Source organism: Sorghum bicolor, chromosome 2, assembly GCF_000003195.3.
Source record: "Sorghum bicolor cultivar BTx623 chromosome 2, Sorghum_bicolor_NCBIv3, whole genome shotgun sequence".
Classification (NCBI taxonomy): domain Eukaryota; kingdom Viridiplantae; phylum Streptophyta; class Magnoliopsida; order Poales; family Poaceae; genus Sorghum; species Sorghum bicolor.
In genome coordinates, this window is record NC_012871.2 from 2,508,248 (window position 1) to 2,528,044 (window position 19,797).

The 19,797-nt window shown below is 43.2% G+C and overlaps 1 protein-coding gene across 1 annotated transcript; it reads right to left on the reverse strand.

The window, feature by feature from the left end:
* On the reverse strand, positions 14,693–19,529 carry LOC8086382 (amino acid permease 6). Its single transcript, XM_002461381.2, has 6 exons — positions 19,291–19,529; positions 18,950–19,183; positions 18,719–18,812; positions 17,508–17,722; positions 16,969–17,111; positions 14,693–15,813 (listed from the first exon to the last, which is right to left on the reverse strand). The coding sequence occupies exons 1-6, from the start codon at positions 19,403–19,405 to the stop codon at positions 15,172–15,174; spliced, it is 1,443 nt and encodes a 480-aa protein (XP_002461426.1). The 5' UTR covers positions 19,406–19,529; the 3' UTR covers positions 14,693–15,171.

Sequence of the window (19,797 nt, forward strand, 5' to 3'; positions counted from 1 at the left end):
ACCGTCTACCGATAAACTACTACCGTGGGTATACCCCAAGGTAGACTGCCGACCAGCTTTCGTCGACAGTGGCGCGCCAGGTAGGGGGTGTGCGTACAGCTCTCCTGACGAACAAGATGGCCATCATCTCCGACTTCGCGGCCATGGCGGGCGACTTCACGTTCACCGTCAGCTTCAACAACTTCACCGCCATGACCACGGAGGAGGTGTAGATCCGATCTACGCCAACCACTTCTTCATCAACGTCGGCGGCGGCTTCAACCACGCTGGCTACGACTCCGACTACTCCAGCAACGTCTCCGACCACGCCGACAACGCGTCACCCGCTTCCCTGCTACAAAGGGAGGCAGATCGACAACACCGACCTGCTCGGGCCATCGACCAAATTGTTTGGCCTACTTGCTCTGACCACCGGTCGCAATAATCGCCGTGAAGAACGACGCTATGACAACAGCGACCACCGTCATGACAAGTCGAAAAGCTCGAAGGCCGGACAATTTTGTCGTCACCGACTAGACTTTCTTTCAAAGATAAGTACACTTCTAATATTTTATTTATGTTTGACATAATATTTTTAATATTATTATTCTTTAAAACAACTTCTTAGCCGACTAGTTTTTTCTCCTACACGAGCTTTCCAGAGCCGGTACTGTCTCCGACTCCTCCCTACACGTGCACGAGATCCGCCCTCTGCGTTCTGGGTGGTCGGCAGTAGCTCTCTGACGTGGCTGACAATCCTACGCGTGCCTAGGTTCCGCACCTCATGCTGATTGTTGGCTAGACCAGAGCTGGTACAAGCTCTAGGATGAATTAACTACTCGTGCTAATTTTATAACAAAAAATCTAAAACTTATCTCAGTACTGATTTTTTATCTAGAGTTTATTTATACATCATGTACTACCTATTCTCTATATTTATTTTTCAGGAGTTTGGTCCAGTCGACAAGCTACGCTCGGGGACTCGTCGACTATTCCCTACGCTGTGTCCGGGGACTGCTCCGACCACCGAGCACGTTTACGTTTCCAACCACGCTCGGGGACTTGTCGACTACTCTCTACGCTGTGCTTGAAGACTGTGCCGACCACCGAGCACGTTTACGTTCCCAACCACGCTCGGGGACTTATCTACCGGTCTCTACGCCGTGCTCGGGGATTGTGCCGACCACCGAGCACGTTTACGTTCCCAACCACGCTCGGGGACTGGCCGATCAGTCTCTATGTCGTGCTCGGAGACTGTGCTGACTATCGATCGTGCTCGGAGACTCATCAATCACTCCCTACGCTGTGCTCGGGACTTGCTTCGATCACTCTCCGACCACAGCTCGGGGACTGCTTTTCTTAGTTACATATCTAATTGGACTGGATAATTTAAATTTTTTAGACCTTGCTACAAGGCTCATACTTCGCCTTCCAGCAAGCTCGGGGACTACATCGGTACGATGCATCTGACGATGCATCTCAGTTTTAGAATTTCTTTGAGGAGTTTTCTTTTGACCCTGGCACCACGTGCCTACGTCACCTACTACCAGGCTCGGGGACTAAGTGGGCACACTTCACCTTGCGGTGAATATGCTTGCTTTTTGAAAGGCTATACTTTTCAGAAAAGTAAAGTGGGCACACTTCACCAGGAAAGAAATCTTTTTTGATTAAGAGCACCATGCATTCTTCGAACAACCTGCTTCTTCGATGTCAATGTTGATCAACTGTCTTTTGAGTCGGTCAAAATACCGTTGCAACTGTTTGGGCGACTTTCCTGCTTATCGAAGACGTCAAGCCTCACTGATCGAAGAAGCTCAAGACGGCGTGTTACATCACAATACATGGTACTCGGGGACTAGCTGTGGGGGTATAAACCCCTATACCCTCATGGGCCTATATGGGCCGCACCATCAGAGGTGGCTCGGCCCACAGGATGAAGACGTGCGGCGCACGACTGGTCGGCGTGCACCGCAAGGCTACAAGATATTGTACCAAATAGGATACTTTGCTTGTAACTCTGTCCCTTCAGGATATATAAGGAGGGGCAGGGGTCCCCTAGAGGACAAGTCATACAAACACATTATTCTCTCAACACAAATCAATACAATCAGACGCAGGACGTAGGTATTACGCCAACTCGGCGGCCGAACCTGGATAAAAAGCTTGTCTGTGTCTTGCGTCACCATCGAGTTCGTAGTTTGCGCACCGTCTACCGATAAACTACTACCGTGGGTATACCCCAAGGTAGACTGCCGACCAGCTTTCGTCGACAACATCCAACCTTGTTAGCTGAAGGTCATGGCTTTGGGGCCTCCTAAACTAGATCTGGCCTCCTCACCATCAGATCTAAAGCTCATAGACATTTACTTTGTCTCTAGTGGCTTGGTCATGCCTAGCTATGATAGGCTTCCTCTACCAAGATGACATCCTCAATCGCCATGGCGGCTTGCGTGGTGATCTAATCTGGTGCCTACTAGGCTGGATCTAGTCTGCTAAATATCATAGCCTACTATGCCACTGCTGAAGGCTATACCTAGCTTATGCCTTCGGCGACCATAGCTACCTTCAAGGCTACCTGATATGGTTCCGATCTCCCCAACCTAGAGCCAAGCACCGAGGTGAGGTGGCACGGCCACTCTAACTAATGGAGGTAGCTTGTAGGCCACCACTCTCCCATATTTCCACCTATTGGCACCATCAATAGCCATGGCTACATTCAAGGTTGCCTAATCTAGTGCCTTGAAGGCTAGATGCGGTCTCCCCTACATAGAGCTGAGCTCTAGGGTGAGGCAGTGTGGCCACTCTAACTAATGGTGGTGGCTTGCTGCTTTTTGTGGCTGTGACAACATGGTCAGTGTTGTGATGTATATGTCTGACTGGTGCATTTCACTACCTTGCACAAGCTATTGAGGTCTTAAGCAATGTTGTGCCTCAATGCTCATTTGACCTTGGGTTGCTAGTATCTAAGGCAGGTTGTGTTTCCCCTGTTTCACAAGGCATGAGGTTTCATGGCAAGATGGATGAGGGTTGTTTGTTTTGCGCTGCATCTGCTTTGTGTGAGCTAGCAAGGGATCAAAAAGTAGGCATGGTTTGTTCCTTCATTTTGCCATCCTTGTTCTAAGTATAGTGCTATAGCTCAGGATTTAAGGGAATCTAGGCAAAAGCCATGCATGACTCTATTGGTGCTATCAACGGTGACGCCTGGGCGCCATTAACCTCCTAGGAGGCATCATAGTCTCCTTCTCTAGCCTTGATTTTGTGCCTTCCAGTCATGTGGAAATTGGAGTTCTTTGGAGCAGTCACTTAGTGGTGTGCAATGTTTAGCGATCAATGACATGTTTTCATCGTGGGTAACTTGACTATTCCACCTCATGTATCTTGTCTCTAGATGTTTTTTCTATGTCATGTTGCTTTTTTGTGTTTGTGCTCCTATCTCTTGTGTGCCCTTAGAGTTTGCCCCAAATTCGCAACATTTAATTCCCCACTTTGCCATATATATATATATATATATATATATATATATATATATATATATATATATATATGGAAATATATTAGGGACTATCGCCCCCTCCCACCTCCACTCCACCTCGTGACTTGCCAAAAATAACTATAAAATCCAAGAGCCATTGTATCACATCATGATACCTTACTTTGCCATGGGCCGCCGCTATGTCATGTATCAGCTTTGACACACGTGACATGGAAGTATGAGATCCCTCCACATGCCGGTTGACACCTTCCTCCCAAACATATAACCCATGGTAAATACCATGTTGTATTTTACCATCACTACTAAAGTCAACACTAAGAATTCTGGAATGACTTTTCACTGGCCGTGTTTATGACCACCACTTCCCTCTTTTTTTTGGAAACTTCAATTTTTTAGATAACCTTGTTGAATGGTAATCAAATTGGGATTTTGTTTATACATTTGAAAATATTTTCTAGAAGAATAATTGGATGTTGTGAGCTACACTATGTGGAGGACTGTTTCTAAGCGATGCTCCAAGGATATTTCCGTCATAACATGTTATTTCGCCACCATTATTTTGCCGGATCACATAGCTCACTCAGTACTCCCTCGGATTAGGATACTCTAAGCTAGCATGATAGGGAAGCCTATAATTTTAGTATATGGCCTTGTTTAGTTCCTCAAAAATTTTGCAAAATTTTTCAGATTCCCCGTCACATCAAATCTTTAGACGTATGCATAGAGTATTAAATATAGATAAAAATAAAAACTAATTGCACAGTTTGGTCGGAATTGACGAGATAAATCTTTTGAGCCTAGTTAGTCTAGCTATAATTGGACAATATTTGTCAAATACAAACGAAAGTGCTACTATTTTTATTTTGCAAAAAATTTTGGAAGTAAACAAGGCCTTTCAATCAAGATCTTGTTGGATCACGTTTTGCTCAAAGCAAAAGAAATACAATATTCAAACATATCAATGAGGATTGAGGAACACATTTCAGTCAGCAACTGAACACCCGGACCACCTGCTGGTCGTCCTATAACGGTACTAGGCATATACATTAATATATCAGTGTTTGATTAGCATTAAAGATTCGACTTATATTGAATATACTTATATTGGCAAGATATAATATCAAGCATTAATAAAGGTATTTCTAATTGATTCTTGCCTAAAGTATAGTTTGATATTTTGGGGCTGAATAAATATATGCCTTTCAGTTTTAAAGCAAATAATATTTAACTAATGATAAAGCAACGGTCCCTTCCTAAAAAATGAACCCCACCATGACCATGCAAAAAAAAAAGGGCATCACCGTCCAAGGCACATAGTATTCAGTATAAACCATTCACAAGTACTATACGGCATGTGTTGTTGATATACCGTTTCTTATGAAAAGCATTTTTTTATTCATGCGAAGTTTCGAGGAAATTGCATCGCTGACAGCTTCTTTTCTTCTATATATAGGATCCTTCACAACCAAACACATTGCCTCTCAACAAAACTAAATCATTCTTAGTCACATACTAGTAGTGGCCGGTTTGAATTCTCCACAAGAGAATGGCTAGGACACCTAGGAGAGCCGGAATTCACTACATTAGGAATAACAATAGTCGTAGAGCCACATTCTTCAAGCGGCGTGCTGGGCTTTACAAAGCTGCCGCTGACTTGTCCACCCTCACTGGCGCAAGAATTGCTATCGTGCTAGAATCTGAGAATGGAAAGATGTCATCTTTCGGCACTCCATCGGCTAGTGCTATCGCCAATTCATTCCTTTCAGGGGATGCACAAGTAGATCCATTCGTTAACCAGGTACAACAAGACAAAATCACCAATTTGCAGAATGAGTTATTCATGGTGGAGAAAGAGAGAACCATGGAGGAAAAGAGGACAAAGGAGAACATTGCACGAATCAAAGAGCTTCGTGCAACCTCAAGGAAGGCTAAGCTTGTTTATAGCAAGGTAGAGGATCTCAATGTTGAGGAGCTCAGTGAGCTTCTGCATGACCTCTCACGGGTCAAGCAGGAGATTAATAATGATCAACTTCTTCCTCCACAGCAACCTAGCAACCAACAGCTTAGCAACCAGCTAGAGGTTGGTGGGTCAAAAGGCCCTTTGCTCCAGTGGTTATCCTCTTCGCCATCACATTCAAAGAACCCGCTGCCACCTAGACGTCTACCATGGGCGCATATACAACCATCCTTGCATGTTGCAAAATCATCATTGTCCCTTCCACTGCCCTCATGGTCACAAGCTACTCTTCTTAATCAAACCATACTGCCAACGGCACAAGCACCATCGACGTCACTATTACAACATAGTCTAATGCCACAACACCCTTTAATGTTCAACACACAAGCACAAATCTTGTCATCATCTAATGAAGCCCATCAGCATAATTATAATAATACACAGGGGGTGCACATCAACAGTAACATCTTACAACCATATCCACAATCCTCTCTGATATCTATGCTACAACCACCACCTTCATCATCAGCGCAGATTACCTTCTGTAATGAACTTCCTCCTCCATCATTGTTGCAACAACCGCCAACTTTGTTGCCTCCAGAACCCGAGCTTCACCCAACAGCACAGCCTGAAAACCATGCAAGCAGCGGAGACTTCACTGCTGATCACCCAATATTTTCCATTGACCAATGGCCTTCACCTATTCAATCTGACGGGCCATTTTTTGATGCTTTTATGGACTGAATCTTTGCTTGGGAGGCCATGGTGATACTAGAGAACAATGCAATATTCTAGTGCTCACGACATGGCAGGTTCTTTTGCAATGTTTCAACAAGCTTATAGTTGTCCCTACAATAACTCCTAAGATTCTTCTTTAGAAGGGGAACAACAAAGTGATGATGGTCCTGGAAATAATCTTGGTGATATATATGGGCCGCCTCTTGATGATAGTTGATACCACAATTTCAACTGTTCTTGTGGTTTATTTAATCAATATGTGTTTGAGTTGTCTAGTTTATTGTTATCATGGAATCAAATGTTATTTAGTCCACTAGTCTAAGTCTAGCCAATTTAAGGAGTTCTACATGTATTGGTATATCAAGGGATGAAATCTTGAAGTTTGCTTCATAGGTCCAATCCTTGCATCATGTAATGATGTGTTGTATCCATCATAAATATCATTGTATGAAATCTTTATATTTGGAAATGGTACTTGTTGCTGCTTACATAACGATGGTGAAGGCTACGAATTTGGAACTATTATGTCTTATTTTTGTAGCACACTTCATTAGTTTTCTTGTCATAAGCCCGAACTGTTTCAGCTTGGCACATATTTCCAAAAGGTCTGTTATCTTAGGATTCCTTTCAAAAGTAACTAATGGGCAAGAGTGCGCCAACACAATTCTGACGTTAGTTCTGGGCATTCATTTTCCATTTCATTTTTGGTCCAGGTGTGGTCCCTTGTTGAGCCAGCCTCCCTCTTGTATTTTTGCCCGTGGGACCCCCCCCCCCACCACTAACTTTGCCTTTTTTTTGCTTATCATGTGCACCATAAAAATATTAAAAGTGAACATATATGTTGAATATATAATCGTCTTCTTATGCAGGTTGTTTAATAATAATGACTCCAATGGCTCCTTGAGAGAAGAATTGGAGATTAATTCAATCTAGCTCAAGAGAAGAACCTCTCTATTGGCTCCTTGATCGATGCTTTTAGGATCAACAAAACAAAGCTGGCACTTTAACCGATCTCACACCTTATCTTGGTAATGCCAAGAGACAATGATAGCTAATGTCAAACAACCTAATAGTTTGCTTACTACTGAAAGTTATGCCAATTTTTGTCACTTCATGAAACGAGCATAACCCGACCACTAATGTCGTCAGCTCCTCTAAAGCCACAATGCATGTCATAGTTTTCCACCAAAATCACCAGCATGCATCCCATACCATATCACGGTAGGGCTGCAAGTGTGATTGCCAGTCATGATGCCAATGGCTAGTCTGTGAATAGCAGATGGTGTCAATGAACTGGTACAATGGCAGCATGGCGTGCTACAGGCGTTGTTCGGACCGAATCCAGAGTCCGGTAGGTTTCTCGTCCAAAATTTCCCACGTCCTCATTCCAGCGCACGTCGTTCATTTCGTTCTTATTGCATGTAGGTATGAACGGACTGCGATGGGCCTTTTCCCGCGCAGTGCAGTTTGTTCTGACGCATGCACGGACAGCTCATGACGGCAGCACACCATGTCAGCAGCTCTCACGTATGCACATAATAATTTCTAAACAAACTGAAAAGTCATAACTCCTAAACTAAATATCCATATTAAATTCTGATTATACCGTCGGGTTTTTTGCAAAACGAGACCCCCCACAAATATATTTAGATAACAAATTTAATAACGAATATTTATCTTCTGAAGATAGAACATTTTGGTACTGAGCAGAGACAGGGTTCTAGGTTCAAAGAACAAATGTTCTGTCTCCATAAGAAGAATATACTAGGTTTAGAAAAACAGTGTTAGTTTTAGATTCATAAAAATAGTATTATAATATACATAAGAATAATAAATAAATAAAATCTAAAACAAAGCATAAGAAAAATAAATAAAAACACGTAATAGAGTAAAAAAGTTAAAAGAACATCACATGGATATTGTTTAGACATCTAAAAATATATTATAGAAAATCACATGTATACTGAATGAACATTACTAAATATACCATAGAACACTACTAAAAATATTATAGAACATCACATATATATTATATAAATATCATTAAATACACCATAGAATATCACATGTATATTGTGTGAACATCACAAAAAACATCATAGAACATCACCTATATCCTACGAGAACATCAAACATCATAAAACTCCACCTATATAGTACGAGAACACCACATGTATACTACGCGAACATAACAAAAAATATTATAGAACATCCACATATATACCACGTGAACATAAAAATCATCATAGAACATCATATATATATATATACATCACTTAATATATCACATGTATACTATGTAAACATCATTTAATACATCACAAAACATCATTATATACTATATGAACATCATATCTATACTACACAATATCACAAAATACATTATAAAACATCACAAATATATGATGAGAACATAAAAACATCACATGTATAACACATGAACATCACGTAAAAAACATAGAACACCACGAAAACAATCATAAAACATGAAATTATATATCATGTGAATATCGTAAAATACATCATAAAACATCATATCTATACTATATAAATATAGCATTTCATAGAATATAGAATATAAAAATTAAATATGAAATCATAATTATTTACGATAAAATAGAAAATAAAAATATATAAAAACATAAAAACAAAAGAGAAAAAGAAAAGAAATAAATACAAAAAATAAAATGAAACAAAATAAAACAAACACAATAATTAATTATATAGTAAAAGTAGAAAATAAAATAGCAAAAATGTAAATGAAAAAGATAATGAAAAATCACATGAAACAAAAAATAAAAAAATAAAAAAATTGAAGGAAAGGAAACTAAAAAATAAGAAAAGAAAAGAAATAAAATAGCATAAAATTGAAAAAAACAAAATAATAAATAAAAATCACATAAATAAAAAAATAAAACTAAAAGATGGAAATAAAAATAAAATACCACAAAAACAAAAAAAATGAAAATAAAAAAAAGAATGTCAAATAAAAAGAAACATGCCTATTAAAAATTATGCAAAGTACTAGAATAAATTATTATTATAACAAATAGCGTAATGTAATTTTGCTTTAGCTCTACAAGGGTTGCAAGCCACTTATTCAACAATTCTAGTTGCTAAGATCACTAGGCACACAAGAGCTATGTGACTACAAGCGACACTAGTAAACTAAACTACACAAGGCAAAGCTAGCAACTAAAATCAATTACACTACTTTGCAGGAATATAAATGTAGGGGATATGATCTTTATACCACCGTGTAGAGGTAAGTGAACCAATCAATATGATGAAGACCAATCACCGGGATAAATCCAATCAAACACAAGAGATGAACACAATGATTTTTCTTCTAAAGTTCACGTGCTTGCCGACACACTAGTCCCTGTTGTGTTGACCAACATTTGGTGGTTCGGCGGCTAAGAGGTGTTGCATAAACCTTATCCTCATGTAGGACATCGTAAGAACCTACCCACAAGTGAGGTAGCTTAATGACACGTGTAATCCACTAGACTTACTTATGGCGCTTAGTCGAGGAAGGCACAATAATCTCTCAAAGATCACCGAAGGTGGCCAAGAACAATCACTAACTCATGCCACAACTCCACCTCTGCTCCAACCCGTCTAGATGGTACAAACCACTAAGAGTAACAAGAACTCCGCAGCCACAACGATCTCCAAGTGCCACTAGATGCAATCACTCAAGCAAATGTTCTTAACGACAATACAAAGAGGTCCCATAGGATTGGTGTATGCCCTTGCGGAAGAGAAAGAGGCTCTCGTGCCTCAAGCAGAGGTGATGACCTTAGCGACAAGGTGAAGGCTTCACGAGCGAAGACCATGGGGAACCCTGGAAGACCTCTGCTGACAAGGAGTGAGTTCTCGTAGAGCCACGACATTGGGCCATGGCCCGCCTACAAGCCCGCGGCTATGGCCTAGGAAGCAAAGGCAATGGAAGAAGAGATGACCTGAGCTACCCTAAGCAATTTGTACTAGCGGGAAATACCTCGAGAATGTACCTTCGCTATTAAGGGGTAAAAATGTAATGTAGGATGATAGCAAATGGTGTCCTATAAAAGGGGGACTTGAACCCTGTGTAAAAGGTAGGTGGGTACATCCATTTAAGAAACCCTAATTTTTCTTGGTCCCACATGTGATACCCTCATTATACCTCCACCCTAGGCATTTGTTTAGACCAAGGCCCGACGCACGCCTCAACTTCACTCCATTATTAGGATCCCTATTCCTAACAGTTCTCAATCCCACCTCCCAATCTTTTGGCACTTGGCAAAAATTATTGAAAGCGTGGATATATCTAGTCTCTCAATCTAAGGTTAGAAGGGTGTGGAAAAAAAATAAATAGTAAAAAAGGGTTCCTGATGCAAATATACAAGAGAAAAAATATATAAAAGTGGTTCGGATAATCTAAAAATAGTATAGGGTTCTTGATATAAAATTTTATTCTATATTTAAGGATTGAATTATTAGAAAACTGTTGTAGATGGTTTATTTATTCTTACCTTTTGGCAAGTTGGAAACTCTATAGTCTTGGAAAGAATTTTTTGGAAACTCTTAGAGATATTCTAAAGCATCTCAAACCGTTTTGGCAAAAATCCTTTCCCAAATCTTGTTGTTTGACAACTTCTAAAATAATATGGGGAGGAAAAAAAGATCTCATCTCCAACAGATTGTCAAATTTTGTTTCCAAAAATCTAAAAACAGCTAACAAAACTAAGAGCCCCACTAAGTGAACGAAAAGTCCCATCAAGCGAACGAAAAGCCCCGCTAAGCATGAGGAGAAAGACTGATGCCAAGCATAGAGCCTTGCGTGTATATTTGCGTGCTAGACATGGAGATATGCCAAGTCAGAAAAGTTGTGAAATTAGGATGCCAAACTATTGGAGAGGAATTTTCTTCATTTTGCTAAAAAAGTTATGGATGGGAATCATTCGCCAAACTGTTGGAAATGTTCTTGTACAGCTAAGGATGCAAATGGGGCGACGGTGGGCAACCCGCCCCCACATCTGCTCTAGCTGCAAATCATATTAGAACTAGTGCGGCAGCTTGTATCTTGCCGCTAGATTTTTGTGGGTTAGAACAGCAACCACATGGTGCCGCAAGGCACGTCTGATAGGTGTGACAGGGGGTGTAATTTGTCGTAACTCAAACATATATGCCTTCATCATAGCCTTTAAAAGAAGAGGTATTTCAGCTAGAGCCTCTATTTGATGATGTTTCAGTACTCTCTGCATGAAGTTGCAGCAATAAGAACAGAAGTTTGTTGTAAGCTTCTGAACTCGAAATAGTCAGTACAATCTGAAGTCAAGAACTTCAATGCATGTTTAACAAAAGAAGTTTAACAAATTAGCATTTCTGATAAGTAGAGTAGCTATGTGTCATATTAACTCATGCCCGTGAAGGAAAACCAATGCACTACCAATTCTCTTTCTAAATCAAAGAAAAAATTATACAGTTGTTATGGGAACACCACGAAGCACTGAACCTGTACCTTTTCTGCATTCTGCATCTTGCAACGCGTAAGACACCTGAAGCATTTGCACACCTCCATTCACACGGCCACACGACAAACAACACCACATTCATGATGATCACGACCACCGCATGGTGCCACCACGAGCGCCACCCCGAGTGCTCACTTTGCCCCGGTTGTATGATGCATCATTGCTCTCCGCCCTGCTAGCCACTGTTGCTCCTCATCTTTCTCGCAGACTGGCGGTAGTGGCGTGAATGGCTCCTGTGCTTGTAGCGAGGCTCCTAGAAGCGTTGGGGGCTAGACCGGCCAGTAGTGGTCTGTGAAGGTGGCGGAGGCGGCGGCGACACGCCTGCGTATTGCTCGTGTCCTGGCGATGCTCTACCCAGCGGGATGTGGGCTGCTGCTCGAATTATGCGGCTCGCACGCTTCAGCCCGCTGTGGATAAGTGGGTTATGTATCGACATCATGTGGGTAAACCCGACAATGGTTTGGATTAAAACTGGGTTTTTTTTGTTTGGTTTTATTTTTGGGCTGTATTGGTTTGGATTGAAACAGGCTGAAAAGGCTGTTGAACCAGTTTGGTTTGGGCCCTATTAAAGTGGGCTGAACTGGTTTGGCTGTAAATAATACAGTTTACAATGATTTTTTATTCTATCTATTTATTTTTTGCTTTTGTTTATGGCTAAATATAAACAATAGCATGAGGTGTCGGTAAAATGGTGGGTTGGAAATGTATTTTAATGGGTCTAGCGCATAAGTGATATGGTTTGGTGTGGATAATTGAAGTCATGGTCTAATTTGGTTTGGATTTGACTTTCACATATATATGTTTTGGATTGGTGTGGGTTTGGTTTGGACTTTACATGTGGGCTGGTGGCGCAGGCAGCTCATCGGGTTGGCGCCGCAGCCCGCCCTACCTTGTATCCTTATGTACAACATATTTGACTTAACTCGTCTACGTGATGTGTTTTTTTTTTTTTGAAAAAGTCCTTAGCGAAGCTGGGAACGGGGCTTGCTCGTCGTCTCATGAGAGGATGGCATCGACTCGTGCTCCAAGGCTAAATAGATGTTGCGTCTCCCGTTGTACCAGCCGCTGCGAGTTGTCGCTAGTGCCACCTGATCCAGTACTCCACCTGCTAAATCTATTGTTCGCTTGAGCTTATTATTAGCTGAATATGTCAGTAATTTAACAGTGTTTTTGCCATGATTTATCGCTCAAACGAACAAGACGCTGTCATTGGCGCTGAGCATCAGCGCCACCACGCGGGCTCACCGGAGCCGTAGTTCTCATGGCCGCGGGAGACGCAGCTTGCCTCTCCGGCCGACACTCGGAGCAGTAGCCTTACTACGCGAGCACACCGAGCTCGTGCCACAGCCACAGGTCCCAGTCCCAGGACGCCGAAGCCCCGACTCTGATCGCCGAGTGTGTGGGAGGCTGAAGCAGCTGACCTACGCAGCCGCCGCTGCTCGTCTGGACTCTGGACCGCCCCGGCCAGCTCGATTCGCTCGATTGGAGGCTCTATTTGCTCCCAGCTCTCTCCGCCCATTGTACTCCGTCCAGACTCGCAGCTGTACGAGGGGAATGGATAGCATTTTCGTTTTATTTAGCAAAGTATCCAAATATAGATTAATTAGTCTTAAAAGATTCGTCTCACGAATTACTCTAGCTATGTTTTTAGTTTTGTAAATAATCTACATTTAGTACTTCATACATGTGTTCAAACATTTGATGTGACGGGCGGTAAACTTTACCACTTCAAACCAAACATACCAAAAAAAACAGAGAACGGCAGCAATCTTTGTGCTCGTTTTTTTAGCAAAAAAAAAAGAGAACGGCAGCAATCTTTGTGTTCGTTTTTTATAAAAAAAAAACAGAACGTGGGCCCTACTTGATCCCAAACTTTATGTATTTAGGACCATTTCTGTGATAACTAGCCATATAGTGGTATATGTGATAAATTAGCTGCACAATGATAATATACTTCCTCCGTATAAGATTTAGGACCTATTTAGTAGGGCTCCTCATAAGGGGCTCCTTTATTTTTTACTCAAAAATGGTTTTTTTCAGAAAAAACGTTTGGCAAGGCTCCTGTGCAGAAGCCAGAGCCAGAGCCGGAGAAGAGTCCTGCCAAACAGGCCCTTAGAAGTCATGTCAAATATTAGGAATATAATTCATCAATAACTTTTAAATTATTGAGTTTGCAAATGTGATAATTATATGAATAAATTTGTCTTGAAAAATATTTTCATAGAAGTATACATATATTATTCTTTTCCTAAATATTTTATAAAATAAGAGGTCAAAGCTATATATGTTTTGAAGACCGGTCGCTATCCTAAACGACTTCTAAATCCTATAGTGAGAGAGTAGAATTATACTTATACTTGATCACGGCTATACATAAGCATCAAACAACTTCAAGACATGCAAATAAATAGCTCATTGTATGATATGTCAGTTAGCTGTCTATGTATCGGATTCTAAAATCTTATAGACAAATCCTTGTCTGTGGGTTGTACATGTCCTATGGGCTTGTTTGGAATGCAGGGATTTCAAAGGAAAGGTAACCTCTCTTTGGAAAATAGTCTGAAAATCCTTTGGTATAAAAAGGAAAAGCTTTTCCTTTTCTTTTATAGGAAAACCTAAAGCCCTTCCACCAGCAGACCAAATCCGGCCTAGGAAACCGGCCCAGCTGCTCATTCTTTCTCAGCCAAGCCACCGGATAGAGATTATAAAGCATCTATATGGAAATTACTCAATAAATTAAATACTTATAGACTAATTGTTGGTCCAATTCTTTCCTTAAAAAGGATATACAGCTAGCTGCAAGCAAAACCAAGGAATGAGAGCTTTCAGCTTTACAACAAGTAGCTGCCATTTAGTCCAGAAAACGTGCACCCCCTGTGTTTTTTGTTGCGTGTCTTGCTTTGTGTCCTTCCCCTGGTAGATCACAAATTTTGCACATACTGTGGTTATCCAATGGGCACTTTGGTGTAGTAGTAGGCTTAGCCAGTAGTAGATGGAGACAATGCATTTCAGTCAACTGAGTTCTAGAATCTTATTTCCATTTCGATTAGGCTGCCATTACACTTAATTTAAGAATTACATATACATTTCAAAGTTCAAACCCAAACCATTAATTAACCATACCACTACTTACTTAGGCTACGTAGTACTTTAACCAACATTGACATTTGACAGCACTGGAAGTAATTAACCTGTTTCAGGACCCACCATATATATCCTCCGATACCCTAGCTCCCATATGACTGTAGTATATATGTATCCATCACTTGGACTAGTATGCATGCAACATGCATTGCATGCACCTAATCGTACGTTTCAGAGTCGTCGTCGTTCAATTCATTCCTGCAGCTAGCTAATATATATACTTAATATTAGGAGACCTCCAATAATCGATCACACGCCCTCGATCGGATTCAGATCAGATGCATGTGCCATGTCTTCTTCGATCGATCGTCCAGAGGCATGCATGCAAGTCCTTAATTTATTTAGGAGACCTTGAATGGCTTGTAGCCCTTGAGGTCCTTGACGAGCCCCTGGACGGAGCCCGCGGCGGCGAGCAGCGACACGAAGAGGCATGCGTAGCTGAGCACGTTCATCCACGTCCACGCCGGCGAGAATCGGCGCGTCTTGGCCTGCGCCATGTACATCTGGATGGGGAAGTAGACGGTGAGCGGCCAGAAGGAGACGGCGCCGATGAGCCCCAGGAAGTCGTTGAAGAAGGGGAAGACCATGGCGACGAGCGCGGTGACCACGACGTAGGCGGTGCGCCACACGAGGCGGAACGGGCTGACGGAGAACAGTCCGCCGGCGACGGTGTGCTCGGCGTTGAGGAAGACGCTGTCGGGCCAGCGGGAGCGCGCCCAGGCCTCGACGAACTGGTAGATGGGCTGGCAGAAGACCTGGTAGGCGCCGATGAGGTGCACGGCGATGCAGACGTTGCCGACGTCGATGAGCCAGAAGGGGTCGTAGAAGCCGAACCCCGTCAGGAAGTTGCCGGGGGCGTCGTTGCCGAACGCCGCGTAGCCCAGGACGCCGCACAGCATGTAGAACATGGTGGTCGTCGACACGCCGATGAAGGACGCCTTCTTCATCACCACGTTCTCCGGCGGGCTCGACCGCAGCGTGTCCTGTGCATATATATGTGCCACATATATAACATAAAAAACGGAGCTGTGAATAATTAATTTGCTCGGGGTAAACAATGCATGTAATGCAATGATCTAGATGAGGAGCGAGTAATTTTGCAAGTGCACTGATGCATGCTGTTGACATAGGAGTATGATGGCCGGCCCCGGCCTAGGAATCAGAGAAGTCTGCCAGCTGAGGCGTTGAGATTAGTGCATGCAATGCAAGGGTGTTGCCGAGTTGGGAACAGGAATGGTTGCTACATTTGAGCCGGGGTACATGCACACCTACCATGTGATGCAAATGCAATGCACCTACCATGTTTCCATTTCCTACTACCATGCATGGTTTTGAGGTCACATGCATGTTGAACATGCATTCTAGTCCTAGATGTAGTGTGACTGCCATTTGAGTAGGATAAGATTTACATTTTCGAACAATAGTAGGATAAGCGTTAGTGTTTTTTTGAACAAGAGTAGGATAAGTTTTACTTGATATATTTGGGGGATGCTTGCCATTTTGATTCTACAGGACCATTTTCAGTACATATGCTTATATACGTACATAGGAGCTGGAGTAATGCTCTCAGCCATGTGCACCATGGCCATATTGTTTGTAGGACAAGGAAACCTTGGAATTTTGTGGGTGAAAGTGAAAGACAACGGAGTCCTTACTACTACTCTGCAAGAGAAAGGATTCAGATTTGGCTCGTCTCTTTGTACGCATGCAAACTTGTGGGGCCTGTCTATATGCACTAGCCTGCACTGGGCTCAATGCAAGGCAGCGACCCTGCCTCGTGTTGACTACTGCACCATTTTGCTCTAGAAAAGAAACATTTTGTTAAGTTTGTGTGATGTATGATTGGACTCCAGAATTTGTTCTCTTGTGCCTGTCATGCATGCTCATCTGAATCATATACTATCACTGCATGCAAGAGAGAGTTTTGTCCCTTCCTACAGACCAAAAAGATCACGGGTGTATGGGCGCAATGCATGCATGGGTTCATCCGTTCATGTACGATGGTTAGCTAGTACTAGCTTCGTTCTTCAGATGAGCTGTTCGCAGGTGAAGTATCTAATTAAGTACGTAGTGCTAACTACAAGGTATGTAACAGGGTTATACACACAGATATGTATCTGAATTCTTGAGGTATATACCTGAATTTCTATGAGGACGTTGGAGTAGGAGTAGGCGAAGGCGATGTCTCCCAGGGACTGGAACGTCTTCCAAATCTTCTCGGTCGCGGTGACGTCGACCCCCACGGTGGCACCCGTCAGCGACGTCTTGACGTGCACCCCACCTGCAATGAATCAATAATCACGGGTCATCAGTCTGCATGCAGTGCATCAAACGGTCGAACATGCATGCATGATGATATGATCGATGCATGCGTGTATGCAAACAAAAGGCTAGCTGCTACTGCTAGGCCATTGTCAACATGTCCAGTGTCCTCATTTGTGGATGCATGCATGTCACTTGTCATGCAAATTGCAAACCAAACCAAAAAAAGGATGCTGCGTGATGTACATGCCCCACCAAGAATATACATATCTTGGCATGCATCATATGATGCATTATGCATATGGTGGTGGATAAAGCTGATGATAACCAATGCATATAGCTGGTTGGTATGAGCTAGCTATGATGCATGACTCATCATTATCAGTGACTGACAGAGTAAAAACTATCAACTTGCCTGCGATCTTTGCAATGGAGAGGCCGAGTCCGATGGAGGAGTAGGCGAGGGACATGACGGCGGCGACGATGGAGAGCCACCAGAGCTTGTGGAAGTTTGGGAGCTGCGACAGCAGGATCTGGATGCCCGCGAAGATGATCATGTTGGTGGTGTTGGACGCCTCGCAGTCGGCGCTGTGCCCCTTGCTGTGGAAGCAGTTGGAACGATTGATCGCCCTGCAACACCACCATGCCAGGCAGCAAGCAGGTTAAGGTACACACATCCAAAGATCGATCGATGCAACAATCACTGAAATGGTGTCTAGGGTTGGTCGAGAACATTTACTACTACACTACTCTCCTAGGCCATGCTGAGAACAGTAGTTCTGAATAAGATGATTAATTTCAGTAGCATGCAGCATGGCTGCTGTCATGAATCTATTACTGCTGTACTAGGAGTATATACTACTCATTGCTAGTCTGTCATTTTGTTGGTGTTGTTTCTACTGTCTGGTGAAAAAAGATTGCTCCTTTTTGTAAACATAAATCAAAATAAACACAAGAAATAAAGAAAAAAGCAAATACGATTCTTCTTGCAGGCATGCCAATACAGGCCACTGCTTTTTCACACCCTCTTTTCCAACGGATGGATGGATGGATGGAAAAGGGGGAGGCTGATCGGAGGCGCCCTTCAACATCTGATTTTTTTTCCTTTGCAAGCAAAGCACTTTTTCAAGTGCCAAATAATGTTATCTTGGGCATCACTTTAAATTGGCTTTTCCCTGCCCTCTGGAACCTTAAAAGACGACCACCCTTAATTTGATGACAACTACAGCTGATGCGTGTGAATCATCAGGATTACTACTCCCTCTCTCTCAGCTCCTCGATCTCTTTTCCTACCTACTTCTGATTAAAAAACCTCTTGCTACTCCAATAATTAATAACCCTTTTATAAAAGGATGAAAACAACAAAACAGAACTTTTAATTTCCTCACAAAAGGAGGAATAATTAATTGGAAAATGTATACGGAACGAACTTGGACATCATCACAGCAGCACTACGTAGAAACAAGACGAGCTAATTAAACGCTGCCGGTTTGACGACTGAAGTTTTTTATTTATGATGAGATATGGCCATCATTCAGTTTTCCTACCAACTAGAACCACAAGAATGAAAAACATGGGAGCATGCAGAAGCAGAGCATGAGACAGGGGAATGCATGCAGTAAGTACCCCATGCTGATGGCGGTGGTGATGGTGTAGCCTATAGTCACGCCCACCAGGTTGATGTACTGCGCCAGCGAGCACAGCCGGTACTTGGACACCCCTGGTGGAATGAATGGAACATTATTTCAAAACAAAGGAAATATATCAGTATTCAAGATGGACAACATTTGAATATGAATATGAATGTCGAGGAGGGAGGGAATAATAACATATATAACAGTAGAATTGAATACCCACCCAGGTATGCCCTGACGGCCTGTCCGTAGGTGTAGTTTCGCTTGCCATGGACGGGGTCGGGGGCGCGGTAGCAGTCGGCCAGGAGGCTGGAGCAGAACCAGGTGATGGCGGAGAAGGCCAGCAGCACGACGGGGCCGATCACCCACCCCAGCTGCGCGATCGCCCACGCCAGCGACAGCACACCGGAGCCGATCACCGCCGTGATGATGTGCGCGCTCGCCGTCACCAGCGTCCCTGTACACGCATCGCCGCCGGAGCACGGAACGGAGGGAACCACACGGACGTCGATCAGCCTCATATATGCTCGTGTTCAAGACGACACCACACCACGACTAGCTTACCCGTGCGCCTCTCGCGCCCGTCGTCGTCGAGCAGGTCGGCCTGGTCGCCGAAGCCGGACTCCGCCAGGTTGAAGGCGGCCACCTTCCCCTGCTGCTGCTGCCTCTCCGACACCATTGCGAGCGTGCTCTCGCCGGCTTACTGCCTCTAATTAACCGGAGAGAGGAACAGGGAGGAGGGACACGGATCGATGGATCGGAGTCGGAGACGACGGTGGTGGTGGTGGTGGTGGTGGCGAGGGAGGAGGAGCCGGGGGGTCTCCTTTTGTAAGCGTCCGGTGGGTGCGCCGTCTGCCTTTTCGCAGACGATCGAGCGGTTGGGATTCCATGCGGGGAAAGCGAGCACTGTGCAGCATTCTGTGTGTCGGCTTCGGCTTCCCTTCCTCCTCTCTCTCTCTCTCTCTCTCTCTCTCTTTGTGTGTCTCTTCTCACTCACTACTCTTGAGTCCTGTACCTTGCTAGCACACTTTTGCTGCACAGTACAGTAGTGCTAGTACGTAACAGCAATAG

Coding starts and splice junctions, on each gene's coding strand:
- LOC8086382 (XM_002461381.2), bottom strand. CDS start 19,405: ATGGTGTCGGAGAGGCAGCAGCAGCAGGGGAAGGTGGCCGCCTTCAAC. Junction 19,184..19,290: donor CGGGCGCGAGAGGCGCACGG/GTAAGCTAGTCG, acceptor ATGCGTGTACAG/GGACGCTGGTGACGGCGAGC. Junction 15,814..16,968: donor ACGTCCTCATAGAAATTCAG/GTATATACCTCA, acceptor ATATATGCACAG/GACACGCTGCGGTCGAGCCC.